Source organism: Fringilla coelebs, assembly GCF_963513975.1.
Source record: "Fringilla coelebs genome assembly, chromosome: 35".
Classification (NCBI taxonomy): domain Eukaryota; kingdom Metazoa; phylum Chordata; class Aves; order Passeriformes; family Fringillidae; genus Fringilla; species Fringilla coelebs.
Window position 1 is genome coordinate 903,708 of NC_140061.1, and position 13,575 is coordinate 917,282.

Below are 13,575 nucleotides of genomic sequence, written 5' to 3' on the forward strand. Positions count from 1 at the left end.
GTCATCGATGGGGTTGTTGGGTCATCGATGACGTCACCAATGAGGTAATTGATTATGCTGCTGGGTCATCGATGACGTCATCCGGGAGTGGTTTAACCGGTTGGTGACGGGTTAACCAGGTGGGTGGGGGATGGGTTAACCAGCTGGGTGGGGGATGGGTTAACCAGCTGGGTGGGGGATGGGTTAACCAGCCGGGTGGGGGATGGGTTAACCAGCTGGGCGGGGGATGGGTTAACCAGCTGGGTGGGGGATGGGTTAACCAGCTGGGTGGGGGATGGGTTAACCGGTCGGTGAATGGTTGGATTGGTCGGCGCCGTGGGAATGGCCGATGGCTCCGCCCCCACCCCGCTGGGATTGGTCAACTCAACCCAACCACACCCAAACCAAACTGGACAAACCCAACCCAACCCAACCCAACTCAACCCAACCCAACCCAATGAACTGAACCAAACTCAACCCAACCCAACCCAACTCAACTCAACCAACCTGACCCAACCGAACCCAACTAAGTCAAACTCAACAAACCCAACCCAACCCAACCCAACCCAACCCAACTCAACTCAACCCAACCCAATGAACTGAACCCAACTCAACCCATCCCAACTCAACTCAACCCAACTCAACCAACCCAACTCAAATGAATCCAACCCAACCCAACTCAACCCAACACAACCCAACCCAACTTGGCCAACTCAACCCAACACAACCCAACTCAACAAACCAAAGTCAACCCAACCCAAATCAACCCATCCCAACCCAACTCAATGAACTGAACTCAACTCAACCCAACCCAACCCAACCCAACCCAACTGAACTCAACTCAACCCAACCCAACTCAACTCAACCCAACCCAACTCAACCAAACCCAACTTGGCCAACTCAACCCAACCACACCCAACTCAACCCAACCCAACCCAACTCAACCCAACTCAACCCAACCCAACTCAACCCAACTCAACCCAACCCAACTCAACCAAACCCAACTTGGCCAACTCAACCAAACTCAACCAAACTCAACTGAACTCAACCCAACTTGGCCAACTCAAACCCACCCAACCCAACTTGGCCAACCCAACCCAACCCAACTCAACTCAACCCAACTCAACTCAACCCAACTCAACCCAACAAACCCAACTCAACCCAACTCAACCCAACCCAACCCAACTCAACTCAACCCAACTCAACCCAACCCAACTCAACTCAACTCAACCCAACCCAACCCAACCCAACTCAACTCAACCCAACCCAACCCAACCCAACTTGGCCAACCCAACCCAACCCCACCCAAACTCCCCCCTCCCCCACCCCGAGGCGTGGGCGTGGCCAGCCGGGGATGATGCGATGGACTCGGGCCAATGAGGAAGAGGAAGATGACGGGGGGAGGGGAGAAAGGCAAAAAAGGGGCGGAGCTTAGATTTGCCGCCGCCGGGGCGGCCTCGAGGAGGGGGCGTGGTCGGCGGTGCTGCTTCGTTCCGTTCGCAATTAATTAACTCATTAATTTATTATTCGCGATTGATGCGGTTAATTACCCGGGGCGGGTGGGGGGGAGGGGCGCGGGGAGGGGGCGGGGCGTTGGGGGGGAGGGGCCTGGGGGGTGGGGGAGGGGCCCTAGAGGCCCAAGGTGCCCCCGATGGAGGAGGCCAGGACCACGCCCAGCACCACGCAGCAGATGATGATCATGATCTTCTTCTGCAGGTTTGGGGCCAATTCGGGCGGTTTTGGGAAATTTGGGGCATTTTTTGGGAAAATTTGGGGTTTTTTGGGTGATTTGGGGTGAATTTGGGGGGATTCGGGTGAATTTGGGGGGATTCAGGTAAATTTGGGGGGGATTCGGGTGAATTTTGGGGGGATTCGGGTGAATTTAGGGAATTCAGGGTGGATTTTGGGGGGGATTCGGGTGAATTTTGGGGAGATTCGGGTGAATTTAGGGAATTCAGGGTGGATTTGGGGGGGATTCGGGTGAATTTTGGGGGGATTCGGGTGAATTTAGGGAATTCAGGGTGGATTTTGGGGGGATTCGGGTGAATTTTTGGGGGGATTCGGGTGAATTTTGGGGCAAATTAGGGTGGATTTTGGGGGGGATTCGGGTGAATTTTGGGGGATTTTGGGGACGTTTTGAGGGGCGATTTGGGGGAATTTTGAGGCATTTGGGGGAATTTTGGGGCATTTGGGGAAATTTGGGGAATCGGGGAATTTTCGGGAGGTTTTGGGGATTTGGGGTGAATTTTGGGTGCATTGGGGTGAATTTTGATGCGTTTTGATGAATTTTGGGTGGATTTGGGGTGAATTTTGATGCATTTTGATGAATTTTGGGTGAATTTTCATGAATTTTGGGTGAATTTTGATGGGTTTTGATGAATTTCAGGTGAATTTTGGGTGAATTTTTTGGAATTTGGAGGGGGTTGGGTGAATTTTGGGGGGGTTGGGGTGAATTTTGATAATTTTGATGAATTTCAGGTGATTTTTAAAGCATTTTGATGAATTTTGATGAATTTTAGGTGATTTTTGATGAATTTTGATGAATTTTGGGTGAATTTTCGGGAATTTGGAGGGGGGTGGGTGAATTTTGGGGGATTCGAGTGAATTTTGATGCATTTTGATGAATTTTGGGTGAATTTCGGGGGGTTTTGGGGGAATTTTGATAATTTTGATGAATTTCAGGTGAGTTTTGATAATTTTGATGAATTTTGGTGAATTTTAATGAGTTTTGATGAATTTGGGTGAATTTTTATAATTTTGATGAATTTTGGGTGAATTTTGATGAATTTTGGGTGAATTTTCGTGAATTTGGGGGGAATTTTGAGGCGTTTGGGTGAATTTTGATGCATTTTGATGAATTTTGATGAATTTTGGGTGAATTTGGGGTGAATTTTTGTGAATTTTGGGTGAATTTTGACAATTTTGATGAATTTGGGTGAATTTTGATCATTTTGATGATTTTTGGGTGAATTTTGGGGGTTTTTGGGGCGTCCCGGCAGCGGGGGAGGGGAGAGAGGAGAGAAGAGCGTCACCGACCCCTCCCCCAGCCCCCTCCCAGTATAAACCAGTATAAACCAGTATAAACCCGTCCCCTCCCAGCTCCCAACAGCTACCACAACACCCTCCCAGTATAAACCAGTATAAACCAGCATCCCCCCAGCCCCTCCCAGTATAACCCAGTATCCCCCAGCCGCTCCCAGTCCCCCCTGAATCCCTCCCAGTCCCTCCCAGTATAAACCAGTCCCCTCCCAGTCCCCTCCCAGTCCCCTCCCAGTATCCCCCAGCCCCTCCCAGTATAAACCAGTATAAACCAGTAACCCCAAATCCCCCTATAACCCTTTCCCAGTCCGTCCCAGTGCCCCCACTGACCCCTCCCAGTATAAACCAGTATCCCCCAGCCCCTCCCAGTCCCCCCTGAGACCCTCCCAGTCCCTCCCAGTACAAACCAGTCCCCTCCCAGTCCCTCCCAGTCCCTCCCAGTCCCTCCCAGTTCCCCCTTAGTCCCTCCCAGTCCCTCCCAGTATAAACCAGTATGAACCAGTATCCCCCAGCCCCTCCCAGTTCCCCCTGAATCCCTCCCAGCCCCCTCCCAGCCCCTCCCAGCCCCCTCCCAGTATAAACCAGTATAACCCAGTAACGCCAAATCCCCCTTTAACCCTTTCCCAGTCCCTCCCAGTCCCTCCCAGCACCCTCCCAGTATCCCCCAGTCCCTCCCAGTCCCATCCCAGTCTCCCCCAGTCCCTCCCAGTCCCCTCCCAGTATAAACCAGTATAAACCAGTAACCCCAAATCCCCCTTTAACCCTTTTCCAGTCCCTCCCAGTCCCTCCCAGTCCCTCCCAGTCCCCTCCCAGTCCCTCCCAGTATAAACCAGTCCCCTCCCATTTTGTCCCAGTGCCTTCCACGTCCTTCCCAGCCCCTCCCAGCCCCTCCCAGTATAAACCAGTATAACCCAGTAACCCCAAATCACCCTTTAACTCTTTTCCAGTCCCTCCCAGCCCCTCCCAGTATCCCCCAGTCCCTCCCAGCCCCCTCCCAGTCCCTCCCAGCCCCCTCCAAGTATAAACCAGTATAAACCAGTATCCCCCAGCCCTTCCCAATTCCCCCTGAATCTCTCCCAGTCCCTCCCAGCCCCTCCCAGTATAAACCAGTATAAACCAGTAACCCCAAATCCCCCTTTAACCCTTTCCCAGTCCCCCCCAGTCCCTCCCAGCACCCTCCCAGTCCCTCCCAGTCCCCTCCCAGCCCCTTCCCAGTCCCTCCCAGCCCCTCCCAGTATAAACCAGTATAAACCAGTCTGCCCAGTATCCCCGCTGACCCTCCGGGCCTTGCTCTGGTACTTGACGGCTTTCTTGGTGTCGGACACGGCGCGCTCGACGTAATCGACCGAGTGCTCCACGTTGTACTCGATGCGGTCAATCATCTCCCCCTGGGCGGCCAGAGTGACCACTGGTCAGCCAGAGTGACCACTGGTCAGTCAGAGTGACCACTGGTCAGTGAGAGTGACCACTGGTCACTCATGGTCAGCACTGGTCACTCAGTGACCACCGAGTGCTCCACGTTGTACTCGATGCGGTCACTCATCTCCCCCTGGTCATTCAGAGTGACCACTGGTCAGTGAGAGTGACCACTGGTCAGTGAGACTGACCACTGGTCAGTCATGGTCAGTATTGGTCACTCAGAGTGACCACTGGTCACTCATGGTCAGCACTGGTCACTCAGTGACCACCGAGTGCTCCACGTTGTACTCGATGCGGTCAATCATCTCCCCCTGGTCATCCAGAGTGACCACTGGTCAGCCAGAGTGACCACTGGTCAGTCATGGTCAGTATTGGTCAGCCAGAGTGACCACTGGTCACTCATGGTCAGTACTGGTCACTCAGTGACCACCGAGTGCTCCACGTTGTACTCGATGCGGTCACTCATCTCCCCCTGGTCATTCAGAGTGACCACTGGTCAGCCAGAGTGACCACTGGTCAGCCAGAGTGACCACTGGTCAGTGAGAGTGACCACTGGTCACTCATGGTCAGTATTGGTCACTCATGGTCAGCACTGGTCACTCAGTGACCACCGAGTGCTCCACGTTGTACTCGATGCGGTCAATCATCTCCCCCTGGTCAGCCAGAGTGACCACTGGTCAGCCAGAGTGACCACTGGTCAGTCATGGTCAGCACTGGTCAGTGAGAGTGACCACTGGTCACTCATGGTCAGCACTGGTCACTCATGGTCAGCACTGGTCACTCAGTGACCACCGAGTGCTCCACGTTGTACTCGATGCGGTCAATCATCTCCCCCTGGGTGGCCAGAGTGACCACTGGTCAGCCAGAGTGACCACTGGTCAGTGAGAGTGACCACTGGTCAGCCAGAGTGACCACTGGTCACTCATGGTCAGCACTGGTCACTCATGGTCAGCACTGGTCACTCAGTGACCACCGAGTGCTCCACGTTGTACTCGATGCGGTCACTCATCTCCCCCTGGTCATCCAGAGTGACCACTGGTCAGCCAGAGTGACCACTGGTCAGCCAGAGTGACCACTGGTCAGTCATGGTCAGCACTGGTCACTCATGGTCAGCACTGGTCAGCCAGAGTGACCACTGGTCAGTGATGGTCAGCACTGGTCAGTGATGGTCAGCACTGGTCACTCATGGTCAGCACTGGTCACTCATGGTCAGCACTGGTCACTCATGGTCAGCACTGGTCACTCAGTGACCACCGAGTGCTCCACGTTGTACTCGATGCGGTCACTCATCTCCCCCTGGTCAGCCAGAGTGACCACTGGTCATTCAGAGTGACCACTGGTCAGTGAGAGTGACCATTGGTCAGTGAGAGTGACCACTGGTCACTCATGGTCAGCACTGGTCACTCATGGTCAGCACTGGTCACTCAGTGACCACCCAGTGCTCCACGTTGTACTCGATGCGGTCACTCATCTCCCCCTGGTCAGCCAGAGTGACCACTGGTCAGCCAGAGTGACCACTGGTCAGTCATGGTCAGTATTGGTCACTCAGAGTGACCACTGGTCAGTGAGAGTGACCGCTGGTCAGGCAGTGACCACCGAGTGCTCCACGTTGTACTCGATGCGGTCAATCATCTCCCCCTGGTCATTCAGAGTGACCACTGGTCAGTCAGAGTGACCACTGGTCAGCCAGAGTGACCACTGGTCAGTGAGAGTGACCACTGGTCAGTCATGGTCAGTATTGGTCACTCATGGTCAGCACTGGTCACTCAGTGACCACCGAGTGCTCCACGTTGTACTCGATGCGGTCAATCATCTCCCCCTGGGTGGCCAGAGTGACCACTGGTCAGCCAGAGTGACCACTGGTCATTCAGAGTGACCACTGGTCAGCCAGAGTGACCACTGGTCAGTGAGAGTGACCGCTGGTCAGTCAGTGACCACCGAGTGCTCCACGTTGTACTCGATGCGGTCAATCATCTCCCCCTGGTCAGCCAGAGTGACCACTGGTCAGTCAGAGTGACCACTGGTCAGTCATGGTCAGTATTGGTCACTCAGAGTGACCACTGGTCAGTCACGGTCACCACTGGTCACTCATGGTGGGCACTGGTCACTCCCAATGACCTGTGGTCACTCCTGATGACCTCTAACCCCTCCTGATGACCAGTGGTCACTCCCAATGACCTGTGGTCACTCTGAATGACCTCTAAGCCCTCCTGATGACCAGTGGTCACTCAGGATGACCAGCGGTCACTCCCAATGACCAGTGGTCACTCAAGATGACCAGTGGCCACTCTGAATGACCTCTAACCCCTCCAGATGACCAGTGGTCACTCAGGATGACCAATGGTCACTCCCAATGACCCATGGCCACTCCCAATGACCAGTGGTCACTCAGGATGACCAGTGGTCACTTGAGATGACCCTTGGAGGGTTCTTGATGACCCTTAATGGGTCCATTGACCCTCAATGGCTTCAGATGACCAGTGGTCACTCAGGATGACCAGTGGTCACTCCCAGTGACCTCAAACCCATCCCAATGACCAGTGGTCACTCCCAATGACCCGTGGTCACTCAGGATGACCAGTGGTCACTCCCAGTGACCCGTAACCCATCCCAATGACCTTTGATGGGTCCAGATGACCAGTGGTCACTCAGGATGACCGGTGGTCACTCAGGATGACCAGTGGTCACTCTCAGGTGACCCTTGATGGGTTCTAGGTGGGTTTTGGGTGGGTTTTGATGACCCTGGGTGGGTTTTGATGACCAGTGGTCACTCCCAATGACCAGTGGTCACTCCCAATGACCCGTAACCACTCCCCACGGGGTCCAGCTGACCAGTGGTCACTCGGGCTGACCAGTGGTCACTCTGGCCGGACCTGGCTCTCCACCAGCATGGCCATGTCCACCAACATGTCGTGCAGCTCCCGGATGACCAGTGGTCACTCAGGATGACCCGTGGTCACTCCCAATGACCCGTAACCCATCCCAATGACCCGCGGTCACTCCCAATGACCCGCGGTCACTCAGGATGACCCGCAGTCACTCAGGATGACCTCTAACCCCTCCCAGATGACCAGTGGTCACTCAGGATGACCAGTGGTCACTCTCAGGTGACCCTTGATGGGTTCTAGGTGGGTTTTGGGTGGGTTGTGATGACCAGTGGTCACTCCCAATGACCCGTAACCCATCCCAATGACCAGTGGTCACTCGCAATGACCCGCGGTCACTCAGGATGACCTCTAACCCCTCCCAGATGACCAGTGGTCACTCAGGATGACCTCTAACCCTTCCCAGATGACCAGTGGTCACTCAGGATGACCAGTGGTCACTCTCAGGTGACCCTTGATGGGTTCTAGGTGGGTTTTGGGTGGGTTTTGATGCCCCTGGGTGGGTCCTGGGTGGGTTTTGATGACCTCTGCTCACTCCCAATGACCAGCGGTCACTCAGAATGACCCGGTGGTCACTCAGGATGACCAGTGGTCACTCTGGCCGGACCTGGCTCTCCACCAGCATGGCCATGTCCACGAACATGTCGTGCAGCTCCCGGATGCTGCTCTCCAGCTTGATGATCTCGTTGTGCCGCGTCTCGATCTCGTTCAGCGCCTGCTTGGTCATCTGAGAGTCCATCTTGATCTGCGGGGGCACCAAAAGGTCACTCGGGGTCACCCGGGGGTCACTCGGGGTCACGGGGGTCACTCGGGGTCAGCTGGGTCAGCTGGGGTCAGCTGGGTCAGCTGGGGTCACTGGGGTCATTCAGGGTCACCCGGGGTCACGGGGGTCAGGTGGGGGGTTACTGGGGTCACTCAGGGTCAGCTGGGGTCACGGGGGTCACTCAGGGTCACTCGGGGTCAGCTGGGGTCATTCAGGGTCAGCTGGGGTCAGCTGGGGCTCAGTCAGGGTCAGCTGGTGTCACTCAGGGTCAGCTGGGGTCACCCGGGGTCACGGGGGTCACTGGGGGTCAGGTGGGGTCGCTTGGGGTCATCTGGGGTCACTGGGGTCACGGGGGTCAGGTGGGGTCAGCTGGTCACCAGAGATCTCCAGGTGGTCATCAGAAATCACCTGGTGGTCACCTGGGGGTCACTCAGGGGCACCTGGTGGTCAGCTGGTGGTCAGCTGGGGTCACTGGGGTCACTCAGGGTCAGGTGGGGTCACTCGGGGTCAGCTGGGGTCAGCTGGGGGTCAGCTGGTCAGCTGGGGTTGCCTGGGGGTCAGCTGGTCACCAGGTATCTCCAGGTGGTCACCAGAAATCACCTGGTGGTCACTCAGGGGCACCTGGGGGTCAGCTGGGGTCACTCAGGGTCAGGTGGGGTCACTCGGGGTCACTCGGGGTCACAGGGGTCACTCAGGGTCAGCTGGTCACCAGAGATCTCCAGGTGGTCACCAGAAATCACCTGGTGGTCAGCTGGTGGTCAGCTGGTCAGCTGGGGGTCAGTTGGGGTCATTCAGGGTCAGCTGGGGTCACTGGGGTCACTCAGGGTCAGGTGGGGTCACTGGGGTCAGCTGGGGTCATTCAAGGTCAGCTGGGGTCACGGGGGTCACTCAGGGTCAGCTGGGGTCACTGTGGGTCAGGTGGGGTCACTTAGGGTCAGGTGGGGTCGCTTGGGGTCATCTGGGGTCACTGGGGTCACGGGGGTCAGGTGGGGTCAGCTGGTCACCAGAGATCTCCAGGTGGTCACCATAAATCACCTGGTGGTCACTCAGGATCTCCTGGTGGTCAGCTGGGGTCACTCAGGGTCAGGTGGGGTCAGGTGGGGTCAGGTGGGGTCACTCAGGGTCACTCAGGGTGACCTGGTGGTCAGCTGGTCACCAGAGATCTCAAGGTGGCCACAGTGGCCGCAGTGGTCAGTCCCGGTGGCCGCAGTGGTCAGTCCCATTGACCCCAGTGACCCCTGGTCAGTCATGGTGGCCGCAGTGGCCCTGGTCAGTCCCAATGACCCCAGTGGTCAGTCCCGTGGCCGCAGTGGCCGGAGTGGTCACTCACGTCGTCCGTGAAGATGGCCAGCGTGTCTGTGACCCCTGTGACCCCAGTGGTCACTCCCAGTATCCCCAGTGACCCCATTGACCCCATGACCCCTGGTCAGTCCCACTGACCCCAGTGGTCAGTCCCGTGGCCCCAGTGGTCACTCACGTCGTCCGTGAAGATGGCCAGCGTGTCTGTGACCCCTGTGACCCCGGTCAGTCCCAGTGACCCCAATGACCCCAGTGGTCACTCCCACTGACCCCAATGACCCCAGTGACCTCAGTGACCCCAGTGACCCCGGTGGCCGGAGTGGTCACTCACATCGTCCGTGAAGATGGCCAGCGTGTCTGTGACCCCTGTGACCCCGGTCAGTCCCAGTGACCCCAGTGGTCACTCCCATTGACCCCATTGACCCCCATGACCCCAGTGGTCAGTCCCATGGCCGCAGTGGCCGGAGTGGTCACTCACATCGTCCGTGAAGATGGCCAGCATGTCTGTGACCCCTGTGACCCCAGTCAGTCCCAGTGACCCCAGTGGTCACTCCCATTGACCCCAGTGACCCCAATGACCCCTGGTCATTCCCGTGACCCCAGTGGTCAGTCCCGTGGCCGCAGTGGTCACTCACATCGTCCGTGAAGATCGCCAGCGTGTCTGTGACCCCTGTGACCCCGGTCAGTCCCAGTGACCTCACTGGTCACTCCCAGTATCCCCAGTGACCCCACTGACCCCAATGACCCCGGTGGCCGCAGTGGCCGCAGTGGTCACTCACATCGTCCGTGAGGATGGCCAGCGTGTCTGTGACCCCTGTGACCCCGGTCAGTCCCAGTGACCCCAGTGGTCACTCCCAGTATCCCCACTGACCCCAGTGACCCCACTGACCCCAGTGGTCATTCCCGTGGCCGGAGTGGCCGCAGTGGTCACTCACATCGTCCGTGAAGATGGCCAGCGTGTCTGTGACCCCTGTGAACCCCGTGGTCACTCCCAGTGACCTCACTGGTCACTCCCAGTATCCCCAGTGACCCCACTGACCCCAGTGGTCATTCCCGTGGCCGGAGTGGCCGCAGTGGTCACTCACATCGTCCGTGAAGATGGCCAGCGTGTCTGTGACCCCTGTGACCCCAGTGGTCATTCCCAGTATCCCCAGTGACCCCGGTCAGTCCCAGTGACCCCAGTGGTCACTCCCATTGACCCCAATGACCCCAGTGACCCCATGACCCCAGTGGTCACTCACATCGTCCGTGAAGATGGCCAGCGTGTCTGTGACCCCTGTGACCCCGGTCAGTCCCAGTGACCCCAGTGGTCACTCCCATTGACCCCACTGACCCCAATGACCCCTGGTCATTCCCGTGACCCCAGTGGTCAGTCCCGTGGCCGCAGTGGTCACTCACATCGTCCGTGAAGATGGCCAGCGTGTCTGTGACCCCTGTGACCCCGGTCAGTCCCAGTGACCCCAGTGACCCCAGTGGTCACTCCCAATGACCCCAATGACCCCAGTGACCCCAGTGACCCCGGTGGCCGCAGTGGTCACTCACATCGTCCGTGAAGATGGCCAGCTTGCCGCTCTCCAGCATGTCCTCCAGCTCCTCGTTGGTCGTGGTCCGGCCGGCTGCGGGAGAGTGACCACTGAGTGACCACCGAGTGACCACCGAGTGACCACCGAGTGACCAGTGAGTGACCGCTCCTTCCCAATGGCCCCCGACCCCCAGAGTGACCACTGAGTGACCACTGACCTCCCACTGACCCCCCCACTGACCACTGAGTGACCCCCTGACCCCCAGAGTGACCCCAGAGTGACCACTGACCTCCCACTGACCCCCCCACTGACCTCTGAGTGACCCCCTGACCCCCAGAGTGACCACTGACCACCCCACTGACCCCTTGACCCCCAGAGTGACCCCTTGACCCCTAGAATGACCCCTGACTCCCAGACTGGCCCTTGAACCCAACACTGACCACTCCCAGGAGTGACCACTGACCCCTCCCACTGACCACTGACCCCTGATGACCCAGAGTGACCCCGAGTGACCCCAGAGTGACCCCATAGTGACCGCTGAGTGACCACTGACCCCTCTCACTGACCACTGACCCCGAATGACCCCGAGTGACCCCAGAGTGACCCAGAGTGACCCCTGAGTGACCACTGACCCCTCCCACTGACCACTGACCCCTGCTGCCCCTGAGTGACCCCTGAGTGACCAGGTGACCCCTGATGACCCTGAGTGACCCCAGAGTGACCACTGAGTGACCACTGACCCCTCACTGATCTCATTCCGGTCCTGGCAGCGGTCAGAGTGACCAGCCCGGACACTGATGGACACTGACCACTCCGTCCCCATTCCCTGATGACCACTGACCCCAGGTGAGCCCAGGTGAGCCCAGGTGACCCCAGGTGACCCCAGGTGACCCTCACTGATCTCCAGCTGGCGCTGGATCCGCTCCTGGCAGCGGTCAGTGGTGGTGACCGCTCCGTCCCCTGATGACCCCAGGTGAGCCCAGGTGAGCCCAGGTGAGCCCAGGTGAGCCCAGGTGAGCCCAGGTGAGCCCAGGTGACCCTCACTGATCTCCAGCTGGCGCTGGATCCGGTCCTTGCAGCGGTCAGTGGTGGTGACCGCTCCGTCCCCTGATGACCCCGATGACCACTGACCCCAGGTGAGCCCAGGTGAGCCCAGGTGAGCCCAGGTGAGCCCAGGTGACCCTCACTGATCTCATTCCGCTCCTTGCAGCGGTCAGTGGTGGTGACCGCTCCGTCCCCCGATGACCCCGATGACCCCAGGTGAGCCCAGGTGAGCCCAGGTGAGCCCAGGTGAGCCCAGGTGACCCTCACTGATCTCCAGCTGGCGCTGGATCCGGTCCTGGCAGCGGTCAGTGGTGGTGACCGCTCCGTCCCCTGATGACCCCGATGACCCCAGGTGAGCCCAGGTGAGCCCAGGTGAGCCCAGGTGAGCCCAGGTGAGCCCAGGTGAGCCCAGGTGACCCTCACTGATCTCATTCCGCTCCTGGCAGCGGTCAGTGGTGGTGACCGCTCCGTCCCCTGATGACCCCGATGACCCCAGGTGAGCCCAGGTGAGCCCAGGTGAGCCCAGGTGAGCCCAGGTGACCCTCACTGATCTCCAGCTGGCGCTGGATCCGCTCCTGGCAGCGGTCAGTGGTGGTGACCGCTCCGTCCCCTGATGACCCCGATGACCCCAGGTGAGCCCAGGTGAGCCCAGGTGAGCCCAGGTGAGCCCAGGTGAGCCCAGGTGAGCCCAGGTGAGCCCAGGTGACCCTCACTGATCTCCAGCTGGCGCTGGATCCGGTCCTTGCAGCGGTCCCGGTACTTGGACTGCGTCGCGTTGTACTCGGTCATCACCTCCACGAACTTCCGGGACAGCGTCGAGTGCTGGGGACAGGTGGGACAGGTGAGACAGGTGAGGGACAGGTGAGAGACAGGTGGGACACAGACAGGTGAGATTGGACAGGTGGGACAGGTGAGATACAGGTGAGACAGGTGGGACAGGTGAGAGACAGGTGAGGGACAGGTGGGACAGGTGAGACAGGTGAGACAGGTGAGATTGGACAGGTGAGACAGGTGGGACAGGTGAGGGACAGGTGAGACAGGTGAGACAGGTGAGACAGGTGAGACAGGTGGGACAGGTGGGACAGGTGGGACAGGTGAGGGATGGACAGGTGAGACAGGTGAGACAGGTGAGACAGGTGAGACAGGTGAGAGACAGGTGAGAGACAGGTGGGACAGGTGGGACAGGTGAGGGATGGACAGGTGGGACAGGTGGGACAGGTGAGAGACAGGTGAGGGACAGGTGGGACAGGTGAGACAGGTGAGACAGGTGAGATTGGACAGGTGAGACAGGTGGGACAGGTGAGGGACAGGTGAGACAGGTGAGATACAGGTGAGACAGGTGAGAGGGGACAGGTGGGACAGGTGGGACAGGTGAGACACAGACAGGTGGGACAGGTGAGAGACAGGTGAGACAGGTGGGACAGGTGAGAGACAGGTGAGACAGGTGAGACAGGTGAGACACAGGTGAGACAGGTGAGACAGGTGGGACAGGTGAGAGACAGGTGAGACAGGTGAGACAGGTGAGAGACAGGTGAGAGACAGGTGAGACAGGTGAGACAGGTGAGAGACAGGTGAGAGACAGGTGGGACAGGTGGGACAGGTGAGACAGGTGAGACAGGTGAGA

At 58.2% G+C, this 13,575-nt stretch overlaps 1 protein-coding gene across 1 annotated transcript in view; it reads right to left on the reverse strand.

Moving 5' to 3' along the window:
* Positions 1-1,608: 1,608 nt before the first annotated feature.
* LOC311164718 (syntaxin-1B) overlaps positions 1,609-13,575 on the reverse strand; it is a gene marked incomplete at both ends in the record, with an annotated part of 18,906 nt that continues 6,939 nt past the window's right edge. The window contains 5 exons of the mRNA XM_084224281.1: positions 1,609-1,689; positions 4,296-4,406; positions 7,930-8,067; positions 10,927-11,000; positions 12,665-12,773. Coding sequence (XP_084080407.1) covers positions 1,609-1,689; positions 4,296-4,406; positions 7,930-8,067; positions 10,927-11,000; positions 12,665-12,773 — 513 coding nt within the window. The remainder of the gene's footprint in view (positions 1,690-4,295; positions 4,407-7,929; positions 8,068-10,926; positions 11,001-12,664; positions 12,774-13,575) is intronic.